This window comes from Protomyctophum bolini, assembly GCF_963924005.1.
Source record: "Protomyctophum bolini genome assembly, chromosome: 7".
In the NCBI taxonomy this organism is placed as follows: domain Eukaryota; kingdom Metazoa; phylum Chordata; class Actinopteri; order Myctophiformes; family Myctophidae; genus Protomyctophum; species Protomyctophum bolini.
Genome location: NC_137868.1, coordinates 24,144,525 through 24,166,760, shown reverse-complemented (window position 1 = coordinate 24,166,760; position 22,236 = coordinate 24,144,525). Strand labels below are relative to the sequence as shown.

At 40.1% G+C, this 22,236-nt stretch overlaps 3 protein-coding genes across 5 annotated transcripts in view; all 3 read left to right on the top strand.

Moving 5' to 3' along the window:
* Window positions 1-147: 147 nt before the first annotated feature.
* mettl6 (methyltransferase 6, methylcytidine) lies at window positions 148-5,025 on the top strand. Its single transcript, XM_080769250.1, has 5 exons — window positions 148-677; window positions 1,062-1,196; window positions 2,097-2,267; window positions 2,948-3,089; window positions 4,057-5,025. The coding sequence occupies exons 1-5, from the start codon at window positions 399-401 to the stop codon at window positions 4,209-4,211; spliced, it is 882 nt and encodes a 293-aa protein (XP_080625376.1). The 5' UTR covers window positions 148-398; the 3' UTR covers window positions 4,212-5,025.
* A 1,075-nt stretch (window positions 5,026-6,100) lies between these two features.
* On the top strand, window positions 6,101-11,820 carry LOC308319268 (asialoglycoprotein receptor 1-like). Of its 2 annotated transcripts, none has more exons than XM_080769249.1 (6): window positions 6,101-6,462; window positions 8,880-8,969; window positions 9,315-9,734; window positions 10,063-10,220; window positions 10,691-10,800; window positions 11,145-11,820. In XM_080769249.1, exons 3-6 carry the CDS (start codon window positions 9,359-9,361, stop codon window positions 11,290-11,292), a joined length of 792 nt encoding a protein of 263 aa, XP_080625375.1. In that variant the 5' UTR covers window positions 6,101-6,462; window positions 8,880-8,969; window positions 9,315-9,358; the 3' UTR covers window positions 11,293-11,820. The 2 variants fall into 2 exon arrangements, with proteins under 2 accessions (XP_080625375.1, XP_080625374.1); XM_080769248.1 differs by lacking the exon at window positions 6,101-6,462 and adding an exon at window positions 8,297-8,567.
* A 2,592-nt stretch (window positions 11,821-14,412) lies between these two features.
* The window catches only part of sh3bp5b (SH3-domain binding protein 5b (BTK-associated)), a 30,253-nt gene continuing 22,429 nt past the window's right edge, over window positions 14,413-22,236 (top strand). Inside the window, exons 1-3 of one of the 2 annotated variants that reach the window (XM_080767496.1) lie at window positions 14,413-14,739; window positions 16,257-16,319; window positions 19,434-19,562. In XM_080767496.1, coding sequence (XP_080623622.1) covers window positions 14,665-14,739; window positions 16,257-16,319; window positions 19,434-19,562 — 267 coding nt within the window. In that variant the 5' untranslated portion in view covers window positions 14,413-14,664. Of the gene's footprint in view, window positions 14,740-16,256; window positions 16,320-19,433; window positions 19,563-22,236 lie in introns of those variants that run through there. The other variant, XM_080767497.1, reaches the window with a different exon arrangement.

Sequence of the window (22,236 nt, the reverse complement as noted above, 5' to 3'; positions counted from 1 at the left end):
TACCAACATCGACTTCCTTGTACTTTTGGTCTATTTATTTCATATAAACTTTACACAAAATATATCGTCACATATTCATGATTTATTTACAGAGCCACGGCTCTACAGACAATATTTGAGCCAATGACTCGTTACAGGAAAGTATAACAGTAGTAGCCGGTGTCGGCGATGTAAAACAAGCGCTGCCTAAAAAATGGTCACCGGTCATACGGAACCACTAGTATTAGCGTCTCGTACGGAAGGAATAATATAAGTGACGGACAAGATGTCTTCACGTTTAGCTGGAAAAGTGTTTAAAAAATAAACGATAACCCTTTTAATGTAATTTAATTAAGTTAAGTATGTGAGTCATTTTCCCTCCAGTAACTGACAGCCTGACAGCAAGGTTTACTTTCAGCATGGCACTTCAGATGAATAGCGAACTGGACTCCAGCATCGCAGTTCCTGTAGAACTGAGTGAGCAACAGAGCCGATCGGGACAAACCAACAGCATCCAAAAAGAGTCGGAGAAAGTCTCAACAAGTGACAGAAGTCTCGTTTGTGACTTCAAACAGCTAAAGTTGGAGAAAGAGGCACAGAAAAACTGGGATTTGTTCTACAAGAGAAACACGACGAATTTCTTCAAGGACAGGCACTGGACCACAAGGGAGTTTGAAGAGCTCAAGGCCTGTCGACAGGTGACCACTGACTAGAGTACTAGACAGACTAATATTGACAGACGTCTTGATCCAAGGCCAATTTTGTAGTATTCCAGGAGAAGAGAGGATAGACGTACACAGAGCAGAAGAGAGAGAGAACGTGCAAATTGTTTGGAAACTGGTTAAATAAACAAAGATATACCTATATTATACATATATCTATATCCATGTTGTATGTCTCTTACTCTTATGTTATCGTATGTTCATTTTATGTGCTATGGACTTCTGTCTGAAATAAAGAATATATATATACAATCTCCATGGTGCATAAGAAAGACTTGTATGCACCATGCTCTTTTATTTTTTACAAACTGAATAGAATAAGGCTATTTATTATTTAATTTGTTCTCTCTTGGTTCCCAGTTTGAGTCCCAGCGGCTGGTGTTGCTGGAAGCAGGCTGTGGGGTAGGAAACTGTATCTTCCCCCTCCTGGAAGAGGATCTAAATGTATTTGTTTACGCCTGTGACTTCTCACCACGAGCTGTGGACTTTGTCAAGGTAAGGCATCACACAGGGGTTAACTTGACACAAAGCCCTCAGAGGCACTTGACTGTTGTTGTTGTTGCAAAAAGTAAATGGGTACTATTTGAATTAGTAATTTTCCGTTCATTTTAACACATTCTCGTGCTGTGCCATATGGATATACAATAGCTATAGAATATGACTTATTTTAAATTCCACAGACATCTTGTGTTTAGAGCGAAGCGAACCAAAGACGGTGGCTTCACCACTCCCCCGTCGGACAACCTTAAAGCAAACTTCACCTGCCCGAACCTTTTATTTACTTGCTATGGGCAGTCAGGCAACCGTTAGTGTCAACTCCTGGATCATCATCACAGCAATCTGTCGAGTCGTATCCAGTCCCCTTTCTTGAAAATTCACATTGATGTGCCCTTTATCAAGGCAAGGCAACCAACCCATTATTGCTCTAGTTCAGTGTTCCTCAAATATTTGTCCCAAGGACCCCCAAATTGACATGTAGAGTTTTTGACCACGGACCCTGACCCTCATTTGAAAGGTTGTGTGCGAAGGACCACCAGAAGACAAATTCAAAATTATTAAAACGTTTCCAAAAAATCTCAATGTTTTTCAAATAGCAGATGTACAAGCTTGCAGCCCAGTGAGCTTGCCTTGTGTATCTATTTTTGATTAGCCAACATATAAATGATAAAGTGGTTGAAATGATTATGATGCTGTTAACTCCTTTTGGTGTGGACCCCCTAGAACCCCGACCCTACCCTTTACCACTGAACCACTGCTCAGTGGTAATCAGTCAAAGAATGAATTAATTCAATGTTAATGTCAACTAATTACCAATTACAGTAAGGATGGGGCAGAGAAAGTGTCATCAGCAAGTCCTTTCCCATGGGAAATAAAAACACTAACTCCTGTTGACAGCAAAATCCATTGTGCTGCCCTGAGCGGTGTTGTGCCTTCCAGTGTGACCTGACCCACAATGATTTGAGGGACAATGTGCCAGAGGCCAGCGTGGATGTGGTTACACTTATCTTTGTCCTGTCAGCCGTCCACCCTGACAAGATGAGGCAGGCTCTGGAGAACATCTGCAAGGTAAACCCAGCAGGGTGGAAAATGAACACATGCTATATACATGCATATATATATATATATATATACACAAATTTGCCTGGAATTTGTTGCGGACCAAGAAAGTGACGTTCACATTCTTTCTTTACATACTACGAAGTTAAGAACCTGTGGAAACGTATAAAAGTACACCACAATTAATTATTGTATTTGCCTGTTTGTACATACATGGGGGGGGGGGGGACTGTCGCCGCCGCAGATTTATTTATTTCCCAAATGGTCTAATGGTCTGTAATGTTAATATAAAATGTCCACGAAAATCTTCATGGGGGCTAAAAGGGGCTATTTAATTCTTCATGGGGGCTGTAGCCCCATAGCCCCCACAGAGTCGACGTCGTTGACTACTACAGATCTTGTCCAAAACTCGCACAAATCGGTACACATTATCTCTGGTTTTTCTGATCCTTTGAAAGTTTACCGGCCCAGGGTAGGCAATGTATTGCCTACCCTGGGCCGGTAAACTTTCAAAACCCTGCTTGGCTGGCGGAGACCTGTGCTCCAAGGAGCACACTTTTCTAGTTAGTTTATCGGTTTCCTATTGTACAAAGTTGCTTACACAATATTATTGTGTACTTTAAAATGTGTTCCCAAAATATTTTCCCTACATCCATTTCATAAAGTAACCCCGTTTGTGTCCCTTCCAGGTGTTAAAGCCAGGAGGTATTGTCCTGTTCAGAGACTATGGCCTTAATGATCACGCCATGCTTCGCTTTAAAGCTGGCAGCAAGCTGGGTGACAACTTCTATGTCCGACAGGACGGTACTAGATCCTACTTCTTCTCTAAAGGTTAGTATTGTGTTTGTGTTAACGTAACATTTTCTGTTCACAATCTGTTCAGAGAATATGTGAAGGAACAAAACATACTTGATGCTTAAGTTAATATTCATTCATTCATTCATTCAAGTTTGATGATTGATATATCTTGATGAGTTGCCTTTTACATTTTACTTAATTTTTTCATAGACCAGGTACCATACGGCAATGTATAAAATATGGTTAAGTGATTGTTCAGACTTCTCAATTTAGCCGATTATATATAAAAGAAAATGCTTCTTGATTGGTCCTAGTAGTTAGAGAAAATTAGCTAAATGTGTGGCAAATCTGCAAAAAAAATGCTTACCACTAGGTTTCTTCACAAATGTGTTCATAAAGGTGTCTACTATAACATATAAATTAGTTCCAACCCAACTACCCCATGGGAACACATCTGTGAAGAAAGCTAGTGGTATGATGTGCAGATTTGCCACACATTTCGCTAAGTTTCCCTTATAGTTGGATGTTAGCTGTTATGATTAAGATGTCAGATTGTTTGTTTTGCTGCAGACAATGCACCTTACAGGCGTATGCAAAGGCTCAATTTATGTAACTTAGTTAGCATTATGTCGACGTAGCACAACTATGCATATAGTATACGCATAGTTTCTTTATATAAATATTCCACTGTTCTATTTTTATGTACCGGTATATGATGTTTTTGTTCTTGGATACTGTACGTCGCTCTGGATTAAGAGCGTCTGCAAAATGCCTAAATTGTGAGGCGTGAGCTTGTATATTTTGTGCAACACCGCTGTACCGTACAGTAACATTTAAAATATGGTTTAAGTGATTATTCAGACTTCTCAATTTAGCCGGTTATATACAAAATGCTTCTTGATTGGCCCTAGTTGGATGTTAGCTGTTATGCTTAAGATGGGAGATCGTTTTGTTTCCTGTTGCTCAGAGTTTTGATTTGTAAAACTTCTTCTTTTTCCAGAGCTCCTGGCTGAGTTGTTTGAGGCGGCAGGTTTCAGCTGTGTGGTCAATGACTATGTCCTCAGAGAAACAATCAACAAAAAGGAGGGCTTATGCGTCCCCAGAGTATTCCTCCAGAGCAAATTCACCAAGCCCGGGCAATCACAGAGCTCCTGATGTTCCTATACATAACCCCAGATAAACATCTATACTTTAGAACTCCGCCAGGAGCATCACTCACGATGTGCAAACGAAATATTTGCCTCCCATTCTATGTAAGTAAATGGGCATGCTTCCTATGGTGAAGCAAATCTTCTGCTTCGTGTGGAGTTCAAACCTTGCTGAACTTTGAACAGGACTTGAACAGGACATAGCAAAGAAGTATGTGTGATTGACCTCACTTGGTGGTCATTGACCCATGTGTGACCAGCACTTTCATTCAAACAGACTAGAAACCAGCAATAATATGGTGCAGTTCTTTCATTCAGCATGACAAGTTGTGGATTTCACCTCGGCAGGCGATGCAGACAGACTGACACATGGATGGACGGACAGGGTGCTAAACCTAGTCTGCCACGCCTTCGGCTTGGCGGAGACAATGAACAGTATTCCAGTAGAAGTTAAAAGAAAGAAATGCAAACGCATGATTTTTTAATAATGCTTTAGTATTGTTTTACATGCTTCACAGAAAAATAAAGTTTGATAAAAGCCAGTATAAAATTATGCAGAGCCATATGGTTACTGGTTAGATGCAGGTTCAGTCATACAGTATGGCCAGCTACATGGCATGGCCCATACATGTGACAACAGAACAAGATCTCTGCTGCTGCAACACTTTGGTTTCCTGTCTTAACCCATTGATGCCTGGTGTAACGTATACGTTGTTCTACCCTTGATGCCGGCCGTGCTCTCTGTGTCTCATCAGCTATTGCTATACATGTAGCAACATAACTATTTAAAAAATAAATCATCAGAATTTGAAGGTTTTCAGAAACCTTAGGTCAGGCCCTAGAAGGCGTTCCCAGATTTGGCCTCAGGCATCAATGGGTTAAAGTGCACAATCAAGTGGCGGTTAAGAGGAAATTACATTACCCAAGGTGACATCCTTTCTTGTAAGAACAGTGAAGTCTCCATTTTGGCATCATTAAGCAATTGTATAAGTCAGCATATGGCCTTTCCTACAGTTACAAAAGCATTTAAATTCCAATAAAGCAGTGGTTGGAATTTGGAACACAACTATGACACATTCATAATTATAACAACTTTATTTGTATAGCAAAAAACATTAGATTGCTAAACTTGCCATGTAAATCAAACAAACTGTGAGCACAACATATGTGGTTTCCTGTCGTGAAGCGAGGGTTACAGCATGGCCCACTGCAACAAGAAACACATGGAGAGGAACATGCACAACCTAAGTCTGTAAAAAATGTTGCAACAATGACAATTCTGATCCAAAATAATATGTAATGTTATCTCTTATAACCACTTACTCATAGGAGCTGCTTGGTATTGAATAGTTTGTAATAAATAAATAAGAAACAAGTAAATATTTGATTTTACAGGGATTATCAGTATTTTTCCAAGTTTCTCACTATTTGACAGCAAGACCTTGGGATAACTAAATGGACTGATGAGTTGTACAGTATTTTGTCCAGTGATTCATAGTAGCAGATGTTCTCTTCATGATGACAAGGAGTTCCTGTATTCAATTATTTTAAGCCACTGATCGCTAAATCCCAGGCCTAGCTCAAACTGATCTAGAAGAGAAGAGAAGCTTTCTGGGTACCTGTCAAAGCTTTCAGACAGGAACTCCAGCTGTCGGACGGTTTTGACCTTGACCGGTAAGAGAAGAGAATATACTTGTGCTGATAAATGTAGCTAGTCAATTAACCAAAAGATATGTAGTAAATGATACAAGTATTAGTAACTATGATCAGTAAATTTAATTAAATTAATTTGGTCAAATTACTAAGAATTTGTGCAACCACAATGGACCTGAAATTGATGGAATAAAAAAGATACCGGTATGAATGTGACAACCAAGAAAGAGACACTAAACAGGATCACAGGAACGAACAATGAGGATGTCAATGTAACAAAAACAACTTTACAAAGGAGAAGTTAACACAAAAATATAATAAAACCTGAACCACATAAGGTACCTTATTCCACATCGATCCTGACAATTTGCCCCTTTGCTGTTTCGCCATTCTCACATTCAGCATTGCACTGAAATTTCCCTTTATCTTTCAGGGTCAGCCGTACAAACTCTGTCATCACCTGTCGTCGTCTGATGTCACCCTCTCTCACTGTCTCATTAACAGTGGTAATGTACCTGCTGACATTGGTCAACTTGGTACTGGGAAGTTGATACCATGCCACCTCAATGAGGCTGCATAGCTTGAAGTTGTACCATGCCTGACAGGTAAGTGTAGCCGATGTGCCCGCATCCTGAGTGATTTGCCGCCTTGGGTATGTGAGATTTAAATTACCTATAGAGAACAGGCAAAAAACTAAAGTTGTACATTGTGTGCATTTCAAATTTGTAGAAACAATTAAATACAAACCTATACTTTTCTTAAAAGATGATTGATTGAAGTATTTAACAGTATGCAGAACGGGTACATTTCAAACGAAAGTACAACTCAATGCAAAAACTGTTACTGTGGACGACACCATGATAAAGCATTATACTTGTTTACAACAGCGTCCACAATTTTCAATTCATCAGAACATTTTAAGACGTACAAGTATACAAAAAACAAAACGACATCTCACCTGGAATCATCAAAATAAAAAGCACAAACTAAACATAATGTCTCGCAGTACTGCTCATGTTGATGTATTTTGTCTATGAAAAACGTGTCACAAAGTGACAGAGGGCACACACATCCTGTCCTGTTAGGCTGGCTTCTGGATCAAAATTATAACATTAAATAAAATCTGTAAATCAGTAAGGTCTGAGGAAGAGTCTCTGCTCGAAACGTCACCAATAGAAAATACCCACGAGGGAATGGCAGTTTGTATTGTTACTATATGATGTACTCTGCCTATAACCTGTCATGCCCTCTGTAGTATGAGGAACACAAAAAAACAATGAGGCTGTAGCCTATGATTTAAAATAATCACTCAGTCAATTATATCAATAAATTGTCAATTAAATTGGGATTAGAGAACACTTTAATTTAGGTACAAATTTATGTAATTTCAATGACTGTAATACTTGACTTTGCAATGACCACATTCTGTATTCAACTATGGAATAGTACTGAATGCAGAACATTTCAGTGCTTACATTTCATGGTAAACTTTCTGTGTGTGTACAGTACACCTTAAAGTATTAATTTGTATTTACAATAATGTTACTATAGCTTAATTTACAGATGAATACACTATAGTGATTCTTTACCATTGTGAAGTGTTACCAAAAAAGTATTTGCATACAACCTACACAATTCAAAAAGCACAGGGTTAAAGTGGTGCCGAAATATGAGTTAGATGAACATAGAGAAATACACCCCTACTGCATTAACTATTTGTGTACAGAGAAAGAATACTCCAAACTGTGTTTAAACAAGCATTGTGTGATATATCTGTACCATGGTGAATAGAACCTACTGTTACTGTACCTGGGTCATCGAATGCTGATGCAAATTGTAAGAGTGTCACCACCAACAGTACTTTGGATCCAGCAAGCCAAATCATCCTCAATCACTCACACACAAGTTAATGAAAGGGCTGTTATGGAGACACTAGAACAGAATGTGGCAGAGTCAAGCTAAGGTACAATCACACCTGGCAATCGCATGCTTATTTTTCTGCAACAAAATAGAAACGGAATGTGCTCAGAAGATGAAGCAGGCAAGTGAGGGGGAGAAGAGGACTCATTCTGTACATGTGGTTGTGTGTGTTGGTGGTGGATGTTGACCTGTGAAGTAATGTTCCATTGTATGATTATGTTCAGATTATGGGTCTATGCGTTTTAAATTACTTTGGTACACACTTGTGTTAAAGGGACACTTTGCCCTTTTTTTTGTTAAGACAACAAGATTAAGGTTGGTGAGGGGTGCAAACATGTGGTCCAGGAATGAAGTGCTAAAATCTAAAATATATAAATTACATACATCTTATTACACCCCCAGGAAAGTGTTCTAAATGGTGTGTCCCTTTAAGCTGTACTGACATTGATTGTATTGCATAGAAATGAGAGAGAGAGAGAGAAAGAGGGGGGGAGACATAGAACATTAAGTTGTTGGGAAATGGGTATTTTAATTGTAACCCAACAAGAACCACGCACGTGGGAAGTATATTATTTGTAATACTTCTTCCTTTTTTGTGGGTGATTTCCAAACGCAGACATCTGGTGAAATGAATGACCAGTGCCAGTGTTAAAACGTGAACCAAGTGTGCTGTTTCACATTTGGATCCACTGTGCTGTCATGGGGGACATAGAGATGGCAGATTATGTCAATACTCAGGATTTAGAAGATGAGAGAAAGGGGGAGAGAGTGAAAAAGAGATATGATACAGGTAAAACTGCTCATTAATGGACACAATGTTTACTATGGTACAGGTCTATAAAATTACACATTTGTGATATTGACTAATTCAACGCAGAATGTCTGCAGACTGCAGATCCAATACTTTAACGATTTGTAATTTGTGAGACAGCAATTATATTAGACAAATGTTAAAATCAAATGTCTTGCATTCTTACATGCTAAAAAAACTGTTTCTTCTTCGTGGTTGTGTGTGTGTGTGTGTGTGTGTGTGTGTGTGTGTGTGTGTGTGTGTGTGTGTGTGTGTGTGTGTGTGTGTGTGTGTGTGTGTGTGTGTCTGTAGAGTCAAAAGTCTACAGAGTGGTTGCCATCAGCTTTGGCTTACTGTGCATCCTTCAAGCCACTCTCAACATTTCTTTTCGGGTGTTTTACTGTGAGTATTAATGAATAGCACATGATGATGATAATGCACTTCTGATACCCCCAATCATCTCCAGGACATGCTGGGAATGCCATTTCCGTTTGAAAAATTTAATAACAATAGTTAACACAAATATTTTCTTTTGCAAAAGGTTTTGTGTGATAGTTGGCCTGACAATAATGACTTTGGCACATACAGTAGAGCTCATGCTCAGTGGTTTGAGCTCACTTTTCATTTAAATGCAGGAGAAAAACAAGGCAGAGTAATAGAGTAATGCAAGATCAAGATTTAAGTTTAACTACAGTACACTTGACACTGAATAGAAATGAGGAACTTTCATATCTCAATTGCCTGCAGATTCTTGTGGAGAGTATGACCACCAGTTATCACACAACATTGTGATGCCAACTGATGACACCACAGACCTGGCTCAAGAAGAGAGAAACCAACTGAACTATCTAAGGAAGCAGAAGAAGCGTTTACAGGCTGGTTATGACAGGTTGCAGACCAGGTATGATGACTGTAGCAGGAACTTGACTGCAGGTGCAGATCAGAGGAACCAGTTTCAGGCTAGTTATGAACGGATAGAGACCCGCTATGATGAATGTAGCCGGAACCTCACAGCAGCTGCAGATAAGAACCAGTTGGTCGAGCGCTTCAATGCTTTGACCAGAGAGAGAGATCGGTTGCGGAACGATGTCAGTATATCGATGAATCGTATAAAGACACTTGAGAATGAGAGACTGACACATTCCACCCGGCCCCAGGCTCTACGGGGTGAGTGATGGAGATGATACCTTGCAAACAATAAAAAAATGTTAATTCAGTTGAACGCCTTAGCAATAGTTTGATACATTTATTGAGTAATTTGCAACTGGAAGGTTCATTTGTGAATATGAGATGACCAATAGTAGAAGGCATACACTTTCAACAAGCAATTCTCTATTCTCTATAATGGCTTAATTTATAGGATGGTGTTGCTGGCAAGGACAGATTTTTGCACTTATTGAAAATCTGTATAAATTAGGCTTTATAATTCTTAGATATTACAATAGCATCATCCCAACGTGTTATCCATCCTTCCATCCTGTGTCATTGTGTTTAGGACCAGAGCAACAACATCACGTGTGTCCAGCAGGGTGGAGCTTACGCCTGTCCAGCTGTTACCTGGTCTCCTCAGAGCTCAACAGCTGGGAGGGGGCCAGGCTGGACTGCTTGAAGAGAGGAGCTCACCTAGTGGTGATAAACAACAGAGAGGAACAGGTGTGTGTGTGTGTGTGTGTGTGTGTGTGTGTGTGTGTGTGTGTGTGTGTGTGTGTGTGTGTGTGTGTGTGTGTGTGTGTGTGTGTGTGTGTGTGTGTGTGTGTGTGTGTGTGTGTGTGTGTGTGTGTGTGTGTGTGTGTGTGTGTGTGTGTGTGTGTGTGTGTGTGTGTGTGTGTGTGTGTGTGTGTGTGTGTGTGAGAGAGAGAATGTCCAAAGAATGTCTACTAGCAGTGCAACACACTTGTCACACTTAAAATCTATTTAGCAACTAAAGTTTAGGTTTAGGGTAATTAAATAAGGATATTTCATTCTGCATACATTCTTTGAAAGACTTAAGCAGGAATGAAATCCAGGTCCCTGGTATAGCACTATGGTCATTATCTATGACAAACCGTGTGATGAATTAGAAATGTATTTAGTTCGCATGAATATCAATATCCTGTAATCCTGTTATACTTCATGGCCAACAGGTAGTGCTCCACGATAGCTCAGATATCCCTGTTGACGTGTGGATGGGTCTGTCTATCAGGGACAGGATGGGAAGCTGGACATGGGTGGATGAAACCCCACTGAACACAGGGTGAGAATTAACTGAGAACAAAGTATTTTGCTGTGTGGATATTAACCACATCCATCAAATATCTAAAATGTACAATTTATTTTAGAATGATCATATATGTCATATACCATATACTCTGTCAGTTGGAAACCTCATATCTCCAAAACATTTCATGACTCAAATTCAAAACAGAAAAAGTAGCAGATCTACAAGTGGCTTCGTGCCGCATTTCAAGCTTCTGCTTCTTTAGATGCTTTAGTGTGATGCTGTAGTATGAAGTAGGCCAGGTTAATTGACCAAAAACACATAATATTCACATAAGAGAATGCCAGCAACGATGCCAGCAACAATGTTTTGTATTCTAGGTTTTGGGCAGACCAACAGCCAGCCAGTGGGGGCTCCAGCTATCAGGACTGTGTGTACTCTAATCAAATCCAGCCTATGATGGCCAGCTGGCATAATGCTCCTTGTGGAACTTCACTTCACTGGCTATGTGAGAAAGAGCTCATGTGATCCATTGGGTTCAGCTCATAGTTGTATCATACGCTGCTGTGTATGGAAAGACAGGCATGCACACGCACACACACACACACACACACACACACACACACACACACACACACACACACACACACACACACACACACACACACACACACACACACACACAGGTATTTCAAGAAACTTTGTGGGGAGTCACAAAGTTACATCAGAGTCATTACATTAGGTATATGAATTGTTTTTGGAAGACCTTGTTGTTTTGCATGTATTAATGTGTATTTGCTATGATTCCTAATTAACAATGTACATATGATATGGTGTTTATTAATTTCATTTTCAAGGCAATGTGGTTCGTACTAGTGTTTAATATTGAAGAGATCCACGCAATTATAACTTTAAACTACACATAAATTAGACTAGAGAATCAAAATATTCTGTAATTGTAACCTGTGCACACCCTTCCTAAACACTAGAGGGCAGTGTTATGGTGATATTTCTTCAGTATTGCATGATACAGCTTTAATACCAAATATAACTGTTATAGCCTACTGGTTTGTAAAGTAAGTAAATAAATCAAGACAAGCTTATTTCTGCCATAATCTGCCTCTTTAATGCTGCCAGCAAATCCATACACTCTTTCCTCTTTCCGTGACTGGATCCTTCTGCTCATAACTTCATATGACCTCACACAGGCTCACTCCAGGGGGAGCCTCCACAGGCACAACTGTGTGTGCAGGTATTATATGCAACTTAAGTAGGCCTGTGAACCCAGCAGCAAAAAAGAGGATTTTCTTCCCTTTTGAATCAGCTGCGTAGCTCTGAATCTGTCTTGAGATATTAATTCTTCATTAATAAATGGAACATCCTGAATGTACAATAAACATAGCCTAATTGTAAGCTACTGTATCTGTGCTTTGGTGGTCAAATTGTGTGAAAGAGGACATGCGTGGCTACAAAATGACCAAAGAACATGCGTTTAAAAAAGTGAATATTTTGGCCCAGGACGACAATTAGTTTGGTAAATTTTCAAGGAAAGAATTTCAGTTTCCACCCTCTAGTCTACAAGGCCCCGCACTCTAAGCGGGAACTAATTAGGCCAAACGGCTTGTGATTGAACTGCGATTTCGGAACAAACATGTAACGTATTAAAATACGGTTTGAACCACGAAAAAGTCCAAAGTTGTGTGAGCTTGCTAAAGTTTAAATTGTTGTTGTTTCTACGACAAAGTATGCCAGAGTAATGAGGCTGCAAAAGTGAGGTTGATTTAGAGATAAAATCCCATACATGTCTATGGGAGGAAACAATTATAAATAAAGTTAAATATTTTAAAAGGTATAAACTTTTTCAAAACAACTTTTTCACCAATTCAAATTCAAAGATAGATGAACATTTTAAAGTTTGAATGGAGTTTCTAAGTGAAAGTATGACGGAGTAATAAGAGCACAAAGAAGTGAACTGTGAAAAATGGTACCTTTCTTCTATCAACTCTCATTATAAAGAATTTAAAAAAAGTTAAAAAATAAAAATACAAGCATAAATAAATAACTGCAAAGAGCTGAACATGTTGAACTTTGAACTACATTTCTAGCATAAAGTATGTACCAGATCTCGCCGTCTCTCCTTATGGCAGTATTTTTCCTGACCTATCTGGAGTGACCCCACTTGATCTGCTTGTTTTCTAAGGAAAACAAAACAGAAAACATTCTTCAGCCTACTTCTTGAGTGAAGTCGTGATAATGTTCCAACCCCCAGTCGATCTTCCACACATTACTATGTCATGTGCTTTGTAAAGACAGCTGTCCTTGACTATAAATCACTACTGGTAAATATCACACATTGACAGTAAACAAGTGTGTACACACACACACACACACACACACACACACACACACACACACACACACACACAGAGGTCAGTAAGCCAGGGTTGTGTCCGGGGTTCAAGGTAGCACACAGTCCCAGTTCTTCCTCTTAGGAGGGGTTTTGACATATCCTGTTATTCAGACAAATCACCTCCACCAACACTGACTGGATAAGTCAGAACATGCTGACTGGACCCTGGATATCCTTCAGTTGTTACATCATGGTCTCTAAGTTGGCTAGAATAGAAAGTACTTCAAAATATACGGTATAGATGATGGACAGTAATACATTTTAATATTCCACCCTCATGACCATCATTATCTGGAAACAGAGGAATGTTGAGGTGAACTACAGCTTATGTCCTCCCTGAGGGGCTGCAGCCGACAGAGAGAGCATGGGGAAGTCATTCAGGTTTTCCTGAACGGTTATCCCTTCCTCCACTTGTCGTATCTTGTTAGTGCTGAGTGTCAACATGTTCTGTCTGGCCCAGTCTGCCACCCTGTGTCCTTGAGGTAATCACACAAAATGTCTGGGTTATGCTGTCTGCCAGATGGTCACCCACCCAGTGCCTCTATCTAGCATCTCCATATACTTTCTCCTCTGGTGAGCCCTGGGAGTGTGTGCACTCACACACACATGCACGCACGCACGCACGCACGCACGCGCGCACACACACACACACACACACACACACACACACACACACACACACACACACACACACACACACACTGAGGTACTAATGACATCTCTCTCTGCTAGGTCGTCCTGGGACACGCCCTCCATCCTACATGTTGAGTAGCTCTGATCCATAGCTCTAATGCCGTGGCAACTGCATTAGAGCTATGGATCAGAGCTACATGTTGAGGATTAATGCTTGCCTGCTTGGTTACCTAAGATGTGTGAATTTTACAGCAGCTTTGACTTGTCTGGCTTTGTCTTAATTGCTTTTAGATTATACCAGCCTCAGACAGACCACTAACCTGGTGTCCCTATTTTGGGCATGTTGGTATATCTCGAAATAGATCATCTGCAAGTGGCTCACAATCTGTGCCTTTGTGAAGTGTTTCGATCTGCTATTTTTGGCTCACTAAATGCCTCATTCATTGATTTTGCCAAGTCGGTGGTAGCCTACCATCGTCATGCATCGGCCGCCTGGTGACGCGAGGTTAATTGGCTCCTGACATAGGAGGGGGCGTTCCACAGCGCGCAGCACGCAACCACATTCATCATCATCAGTCTCACTTGCTCTGGAGGACACAGCGGAAGGACGCTGCTGGCTCAGTCTGTGGATATATTCCTCAAGATGCTTCTCTTTATCTCTTATATGCCCAATATAAGCATTAAAATAAAACAAGTTATAGTGTAGACGACAACAGCAACAGCATATCAATCAACTAAGGCGCCTCCAGAATTTGAGGAATAATCGAAGTTATCGAACGTTTTCAGAGCGTTAAATACGCTGTCAGTTGGTCTCGCCATATAAACGTCAGATTGTCTTTGTTCACTCTCGCTGCGAAATGGATAATTTAAAGGAAAACAGATCGGATGAAGAACCTGAATACGAAGAAGAAGAGGTGGACCCTAGAATTCAGGTAAAAAAATGATCTTATGGTTTATTTATTGGCATGCTGTGCTGTAGCTAGTGCTGTCTCAGCCAGTCTGATGAAATTCAATTTTAGAATTTCTCTCAATCGAGTGCAAAAGCAAAAGTAAAACTGCTGTGCATTATTGGGGTACATCTGTTGAGCAGTTCTCTTAATTTCTCATAGATCTCTAAATAATGGCAATCATTGATAATCATTGTTAATCTATCAGGTATCTTTTTGCAAGGCATTTAGATTGATGACTGCTGTGGCTGGATGGACCACCAGGCTTGTAATCTTTAATAGCATCATGTGAACCATGGCTATACTTGGCTAGTAATCTTTCAGTTTAGTGGCATTGATGAATCCATATGCATCATGTTAGTATTCTCCATTGGTTTGACCTGGTTTTGTTGGAATATGGAGCTGGTGACAACCAATGCCAAAGAAACAAATTAGATTATTCTAACTGCGTTAAACCTTTGGTGCCTATTTTAATGTCATTATGAAAATAATAATGTTTACGTTTAAAACCTTTTCAATATTTAATATATGTTCAATATAACTATTGCATGTTTTAAATGGCTACACCATGGTTGAAATGGACTAATTTGAAATCATTGTTATCCTATATGAATATGGGGTATACATAGGCTTAGCCGCAATTTGCAACTCTAGATTTTTTTACAATTGGCTGAATCTAGAGTTGCAATAACCTCCATCGACTTCCTATGCATGGTTTTGGTTTTGCATTGGTTTGTGACCTCCTGGTCTTAAATTACGTTAAACTCACCAACATTGCAGCTGTAGTCCAAGCTTGAATTATCCTCTTTCGATCTGGTGTCGCTTGTTTATCATAAAAGTCCCCGTAAAAAAAGTTATGAGCTACTTTCTGTCCAAAATATTCCACAACTATTATTCCGAGCCGCCATCTTGGATTTTTTCAACGTGCCATAAAACAAGACGTGAGGGGGAGCGCTTGTTTAATAGAATCTTACCTGCGCAGGTAAGACACCCAAAGAAGAGGCCGACACCCTAGGGAGGGAGGGACACTATTAAACAAGCGCTCCCCCTCACGTCTTGTTTTATGGCACGTTGAAAAAATCCAAGATGGCGGCTCGGAATAATAGTTGTGGAATATTTTGGACAGAAAGTAGCTCATAACTTTTTTTACGGGGACTTTTATGATAAACAAGCGACACCAGATCAAAAGAGGATAATTCAAGCTTGGACTACAGCTGCAATGTTGGTGAGTTTAACGTAATTTAAGACCAGGAGGTCACAAACCAATGCAAAACCAAAACCATGCATAGGAAGTCGATGGAGGTTATTGCAACTCTAGATTCAGCCAATTGTAAAAAAATCTAGAGTTGCAAATTGCGGCTAACATAGGCTATAGTATTTCAACATTATATAAGCTAATTCATTCCAGCTTTTGGCCATTTCCCCACTAGTATATCAATATGCATTTTTGGCTTGCTCCTTAGTCTTACTGTTAATCTTTTCCATGGCTCTCCTTGTTCCAGGGAGAGCTGGAGAAACTCAACCAGTCTACAGATGACATCAACAGATGTGAGACAGAACTGGAGGTGAGTTTATGGGACGACACACACACACACACACACACACACACACACACACACACACGTAACATGTCTGTGTTAAGGGCATAACGTTTGTACCTTGCACATGGACTGTCCTTATGACCAGATAAAACAGACTGACAAAGTCCTACTTATCCAAAAGTTATACTTTATCCAAGAAGAAATGTGTTGGGATGTAATTAACTGCTTGTCTTGCCAGATATGGTCTTGTACGTTGCAGTCGCAGAGTACAATTTGGATGTTCTGTCTAACAATAACAATGAACACCACCACAGTATTAAGGCAGAGTAACTGCATTATTAGGGGCAGTGGTATTGGTTAACAATTGTGATACATATACAGTACTTGAATTTAGAAGTTTAGTGGACGCTCGCATCCAAAGCGTCTTTCAAATTGCAAGGTTTGCGTATGTGCCATTAACGTACAAGCAATACAACACAGACTTTGACCCTGGGAATCCAGTGTGTCTTATTGGTGTCACCAAGCTCAGTCAGTTATATAACTCTGATCTTTGGAAGCTGTTGGCCTATAAAGGCTGGTGGCTTACATTTCTGTGGGTCAGTCACCTCACCTTGTAAGACCCACCTTAGGGTGAAAGTCTTGCAGTGTCTTTGCAGGCCATATACTGTACATCTATATGCTGTACATTTTGTAAGTCATATGCTACTGCCAATGTTTGGTGTGTGTAGGGGGGCATAACAAAAGATCACTTTCACAGACTGCATGTCATATATTTTAATTTTAGAGATACTGAAAGATAATACATTACTATATACACAGTACAAAGCAAGCACATTTTATAGCACAATTCAAAGCATTAGCAAGGGCATTCAGTTTGAGACCACATATGGGAAATGCCAGTGTTCCCCTTTCTGCCACACGGAGACGGGGTGCATACTTAGTTTAGACTAGTCATTGGTTAGACATGGGTTAAGGTTAGGTTTAGGTTTGCTGCCCAGTGGGAGGTTAGGTTTAGGGTGAGGGTTTGAGATAGGTTGTAGTTGTAGGACTAATGACTGGTCTAACCAATGACTAGTCTAAACCAGTAAGTATCACAGCTATTTTATATTTTCACATAATAAATCTCTTCTCCGAAAATAGCCGATCTGCAGCCCGTGAGCTTGTAGATGAGCTATTTCCGGAGAACAGATAAATTATGGTGATTACCAATCTGGAAAGACAAGAAAAAAATGGATGATCTACATTATTGTTACTATAATAGTGTAGTGTAGAATAGATTAGTATTGTAACATTTAGCACCCTGAGCTGGAGTCGAACCCCGGCCCCCAACTCAGTAGACAAGGCAAGCAACAAGCCGCGCCAAGAGAGCTAGCTCCCTTGGATGACTGAAATATTTTGTTGCTGGTTTCTTCCGGACAGCGACAATATATGTACTGTACTTTCGCCTTGCTTATGAACTTATTTTCATAACGCATGGCACTGTCATAACTTTTACCAGCAAAAATGGAAACGAAAGAAATACTTACAAATAACAAAATCGTTTATTTTATTAAATTGTTTATTTGTTTTACTTATAGTCAAGAGAAATCGATTAGCCCGATTAACTGTTGCAGCCCTACAGTAGTTGATTAGAAGAATTGCATCACTGTTTGACCCCAGGTGTGAGGACAGAGTGTCCGCACTGCAGCCTCCGCATCTCTGCTAAGTAAATGCAACAACATTTGGCACCAACATTAAGTAATGGTGTCTTTAGGCTTATTCTGACCGCATACATTTGATTAAAGAAGAGCTACACATGTGTCAGTCTAAAAGGAACAGTACTCTTCTGAACTCAAGTATAGTATAGGTAATTTAAAAATAAATATTCAAGCCTCCTCTTGACAGACACATGCCCAAGAGTCGACGGAGGCGCCTACATGCCTTTATGTCTATGAGCGTCATGTCCAGGGGATGTACTTGTACACCATGTCCAGGGGATGTACTTGTACACCATGTCCAGGGGATGTACTTGTACACCATGTCCAGGGATTTCTCCAGAGCGCGAGTTTTTCTCGCGCTTTCTCGATAACGCAAGTTTTTCTCGCGCTTTCTTGAGAGCGCGAGTTTTTCTTGCGCTTTCTCAAGAGCGCAAGTTTTTCTCACGCAAGAAAAAGTCGCGCAAGTTTTTCTCCCGTGAGTTTTTCGCGCTTTCTCGAGAGCGCAAGTTTTTCTCGCGCAAGAGCGCGAGTTTTTCTCGCGCTTTCTCGATAACGCAAGTTTTTCTCGAGAGCGCAAGTTTTTCTCGAAAAAGTCGCGCAAGAAAAACTCGCGCTCTCGAGAAAGCACGGAAAAACTCGTGCTCGCGAGAAAAACTTGCGCTCGCGAGAAAAACGTGCGCTCTCGCGAAAGCGCGAGAAAAACTTGCGCTCTCGAGAAAGCGAGAAAAACTTGCGCTCTCGAGAAAAACTCGCGTTATCGAGAAAGCGTGAGAAAAACGTTTTTCTCGCGATACATTGTTTGGAAAGTTGTTTGGAAACATCCAGGTTACAAAATCGTCCTGTTTTTGTTTATTCATACATGATTTGCTGATCAGTGATCATCTTTTTCTTCAGCATAATTTTATATTTTAGCTATTAAAAAATAGCAGATCTAGGCTATAAGCTCATAGCACGGCACCGAGTGCTGCGCTACTAGCTTATAGATCTGATATCTTTGAACAATTGTGAAAATATGTTCAAATCTTTGAATATATATTCTTTCACAGCAAACGTTTTTAACTCAATTCTTTGCTTCTGGGGGTCCCTGGAATATTTTGATATAGGGGTCTGCGGCCAAATACATATCATTCTGGAGGTCCTTGACATGAAAACTTTGAGGACCACTGATACAGAAACTGTTTGGATTTAGAAGCCATTTGCCTTGCTCAGATTGTGTACCTAGGATTGATATAGGAATTGTTGACATTGACAATTGTTGACAAAAAAAATGACATTTTTAAATATTGGCCCAAAATGATCATACATAAAACCCTTTAAATATAAGGACTTACTGTAAGTTACCATTTGATGTTTATAAATGTAGCCTATATGCTTTCATTTATCCGGACTAAGACTAACCAAATGTCTTGGTTTCTCTCTTGTCCTCTCCCTCTGTCATCAGGATGCAAGGCAGAAGTTTCGCTCTGTGCTGGTGGAGGCCACTGTAAAGCTGGATGAGCTGGTGAAGAAGATTGGCAAGGCTGTAGAGGAGTCCAAGCCTTACTGGGAAGCCCGCAGGATAGCCAGACAGGTCAGACACCAGGACACCAGGGAGGGAGGGATGAATGGGAAACGGGATGGATGGGTGAAGGGAGGGAAGGCTGTATACGTTGAGTGGCTGATATGGAGCTGTGATTGATAAATTAGCAAGGAGATGGACATCATGGAGATAAAATGTCAGACCGTTAAATTGATTATTTTGTAAATTGTAATTGTTTTTCTGTCTCGTCATTGCCTGCTAAACCATACTGAGAAGAATCATTGCATCTTCAGTAGAGGTTTCTGTTGACAGCATCCACACATCAGTGGAGGATGTACAATAAGATTATTACTTTTACTTTCCTTTGTTTAACCTTTGACCTTCACTCTCACTCTCAGCCTAATAAGTCAGATAAACACAGCCATAAATCACATCAGTTAGTTGCATCCCTTCTACTTGAGATTGAGTATATGCAGAGGACGTGATTAATGATTTGTGTGTGTGTGTGTGTGTGTGTGTGTGTGTGTGTGTGTGTGTGTGTGTGTGTGTGTGTGTGTGTGTGTGTGTGTGTGTGTGTGTGTGTGTGTGTGTGTGTGTGTGTGTGTGTGTGTGTGTGTGTGTGTGTGTGTGTGTGTGTGTGTGTGTGTGTGTGTGTGTGTGTGTGTGTGTGTGTGTGTGTGTGTGTGTGTGTGTGTGTGTGTGTGTTGCGGGTGTCTGATCTAGTAGAATTAGCAGCCACCTGTGCTTCTAGATAAGGCCACACAGCTGTAAATGTTCACAGAGGAAGCCCAGGGATGGACTGACGTTAAACCGTTTAAAAGGTTTCTTTGTGCCATTTGTTGCATCTTTTTTCCTGTAAGTATGCCATTGCATGGTATTGGCAACGCGTATATCTTTTCTATGTCCGAGCATTGACATGGCAACATCCCGCCTGCCTCTGATTGGCCTACCGACACTGCCGGCCTTACCAGGTACTAGGTTACTCCGTGGTGGGAAATAAATAAATAATACAAGTACGATATAATACTAGAGAATGACAGCTTGGCACGCGCGACAGTAACTTTTAGGTCTCTTTTCCTTTTCCTTTGATCTTTTTTTGTATAAAAGTATTAGTTTACTATAATTAGATTAATACCTTGATCTTTTTTAGTATAATAGTATAATTTTACTATAATTAACTTATACACGATAATCAACACTTTATTCAATCAAAGCAAACGGCACAAACAATATTACTTTACTGTTGCGTGTTGCCATTCTCTTGTACTTGTATTATTTCCCACCACGGAGTACCCTTGCATCTCGGAGGACAGGCAAGAGCATGTGTCGGTAGGCCAATCAGAGGCAGACGGGGCGTTACCATGTCTATGCTCGGACGTACGCATTGGCAACATAATGAATCTAATTATAATTTGAAGTGGTCTGTTTTTTCAAATTGAGTAAATGAGGTAGTTGTTGTTATTGCGTAATGCAAACTGGCTGTTGAGGAATGCAGAACTGACTGACTTTTCAGTTTGATTATCCTTTTTCACCCTTCCAAAATGCCTCTGCTGGTAATCATAAGCTAGCAGCTTTGAACATTCAAATTTACTCAGTTGATTAGTTGAATAAATAAATAAATACATGGGCTAATCCAGCTCTAAGAGCTGTGCTGGTTTTGTGAAGTACAGCATATGGCTATGAATGAATACAGTATTTTTCATGAAAGTTGTTTCTTATTGCAATGCATCGCATTGTAAGCTTACAGATTGGCAATTTTTTTACTGTCTCTTTTTTTATTAATGTTTTGAAACTTTTCACCTATATTTAATAACCTGCCCAGAATTAGAATACATGAATCAATAATGTTTTTGAATCTATTCAATTGATATGTTTGCTGTTGCACCTATACATCGGATGACCTACAGCAGTGGTTCCCAAACATTTTAGCCCATGACCCAAAAGAGAAATTAGACGTTTTCCCAAACGGGACCCAAACTAGTGAAAATGGCAGACCTACAAGCTCACAATGCGTCGCTTCGCGCCCAACCAAAAATAAAGAGACCCATAAATATGTGTCCACAACCCACAAATGGGTCCCGACTCCCGACCCACTGTTTGGGAAACCTACAGTAAGTGATCATAAACATAATATGGGTATGTTGTAAATGCAGTTTATGTTGTTAACCCTGTTGCCATAACTTATTACACTTTTACTGGAATTACCCTTTGGTTTTGGTGCATTGAACATCCCTGACATCAAACCCACAAAGCTTCCCCATGGGAACTGAGAAGGCGATGTATAGTTTTGTTTTGGTTCCTCCTTACCTTTCAGCTCACCTGCTGACAGATATATTTCTCAAGAGGAAATGCAAATCGAATCATAGTATGCAGTTTGTGTGTGACTGTGAGTTATGGGAGTGTTGCCTATTAGGTGTTAGGAGTTTAGAGTTTGGGCTGTACTCCAAGCATGCTTGAATTAAAGTGTGATTCAGGGTAAATCTGCAGATGTTTCTGGTGAAGCAGAGTACTAATTATGTATAAGATTATCTGGTGGTCAGGATTTAAATCTTCCCAGAAGGTCCAATATTTCACCCTTCGTGTCCCCAAGAATCCAGCCTATGAAAGTGCCCTTGTTTGAACACTTTGAATGAGAAACCTTTCAACAACAAGCCAGCTTTATCTTCAATCTGTATTTCTACACTGATCTAACTAAGCTTTATTGGGTTTCTCAAAAGCTTCTTAG

Excerpts from the sequence above, each read along its gene's own strand:
- mettl6 (XM_080769250.1), top strand. The coding sequence starts at position 399 with ATGGCACTTCAGATGAATAGCGAACTGGACTCCAGCATCGCAGTTCCT. Across the intron at positions 2,268-2,947 it reads CTCTGGAGAACATCTGCAAG|GTGTTAAAGCCAGGAGGTAT; the intron begins GTAAACCCAGCA and ends TGTCCCTTCCAG. Across the intron at positions 3,090-4,056 it reads ATCCTACTTCTTCTCTAAAG|AGCTCCTGGCTGAGTTGTTT; the intron begins GTTAGTATTGTG and ends TTCTTTTTCCAG.
- LOC308319268 (XM_080769248.1), top strand. The coding sequence starts at position 8,477 with ATGGGGGACATAGAGATGGCAGATTATGTCAATACTCAGGATTTAGAA. Across the intron at positions 9,735-10,062 it reads CCGGCCCCAGGCTCTACGGG|GACCAGAGCAACAACATCAC; the intron begins GTGAGTGATGGA and ends CATTGTGTTTAG. Across the intron at positions 10,801-11,144 it reads GAAACCCCACTGAACACAGG|GTTTTGGGCAGACCAACAGC; the intron begins GTGAGAATTAAC and ends TTTGTATTCTAG.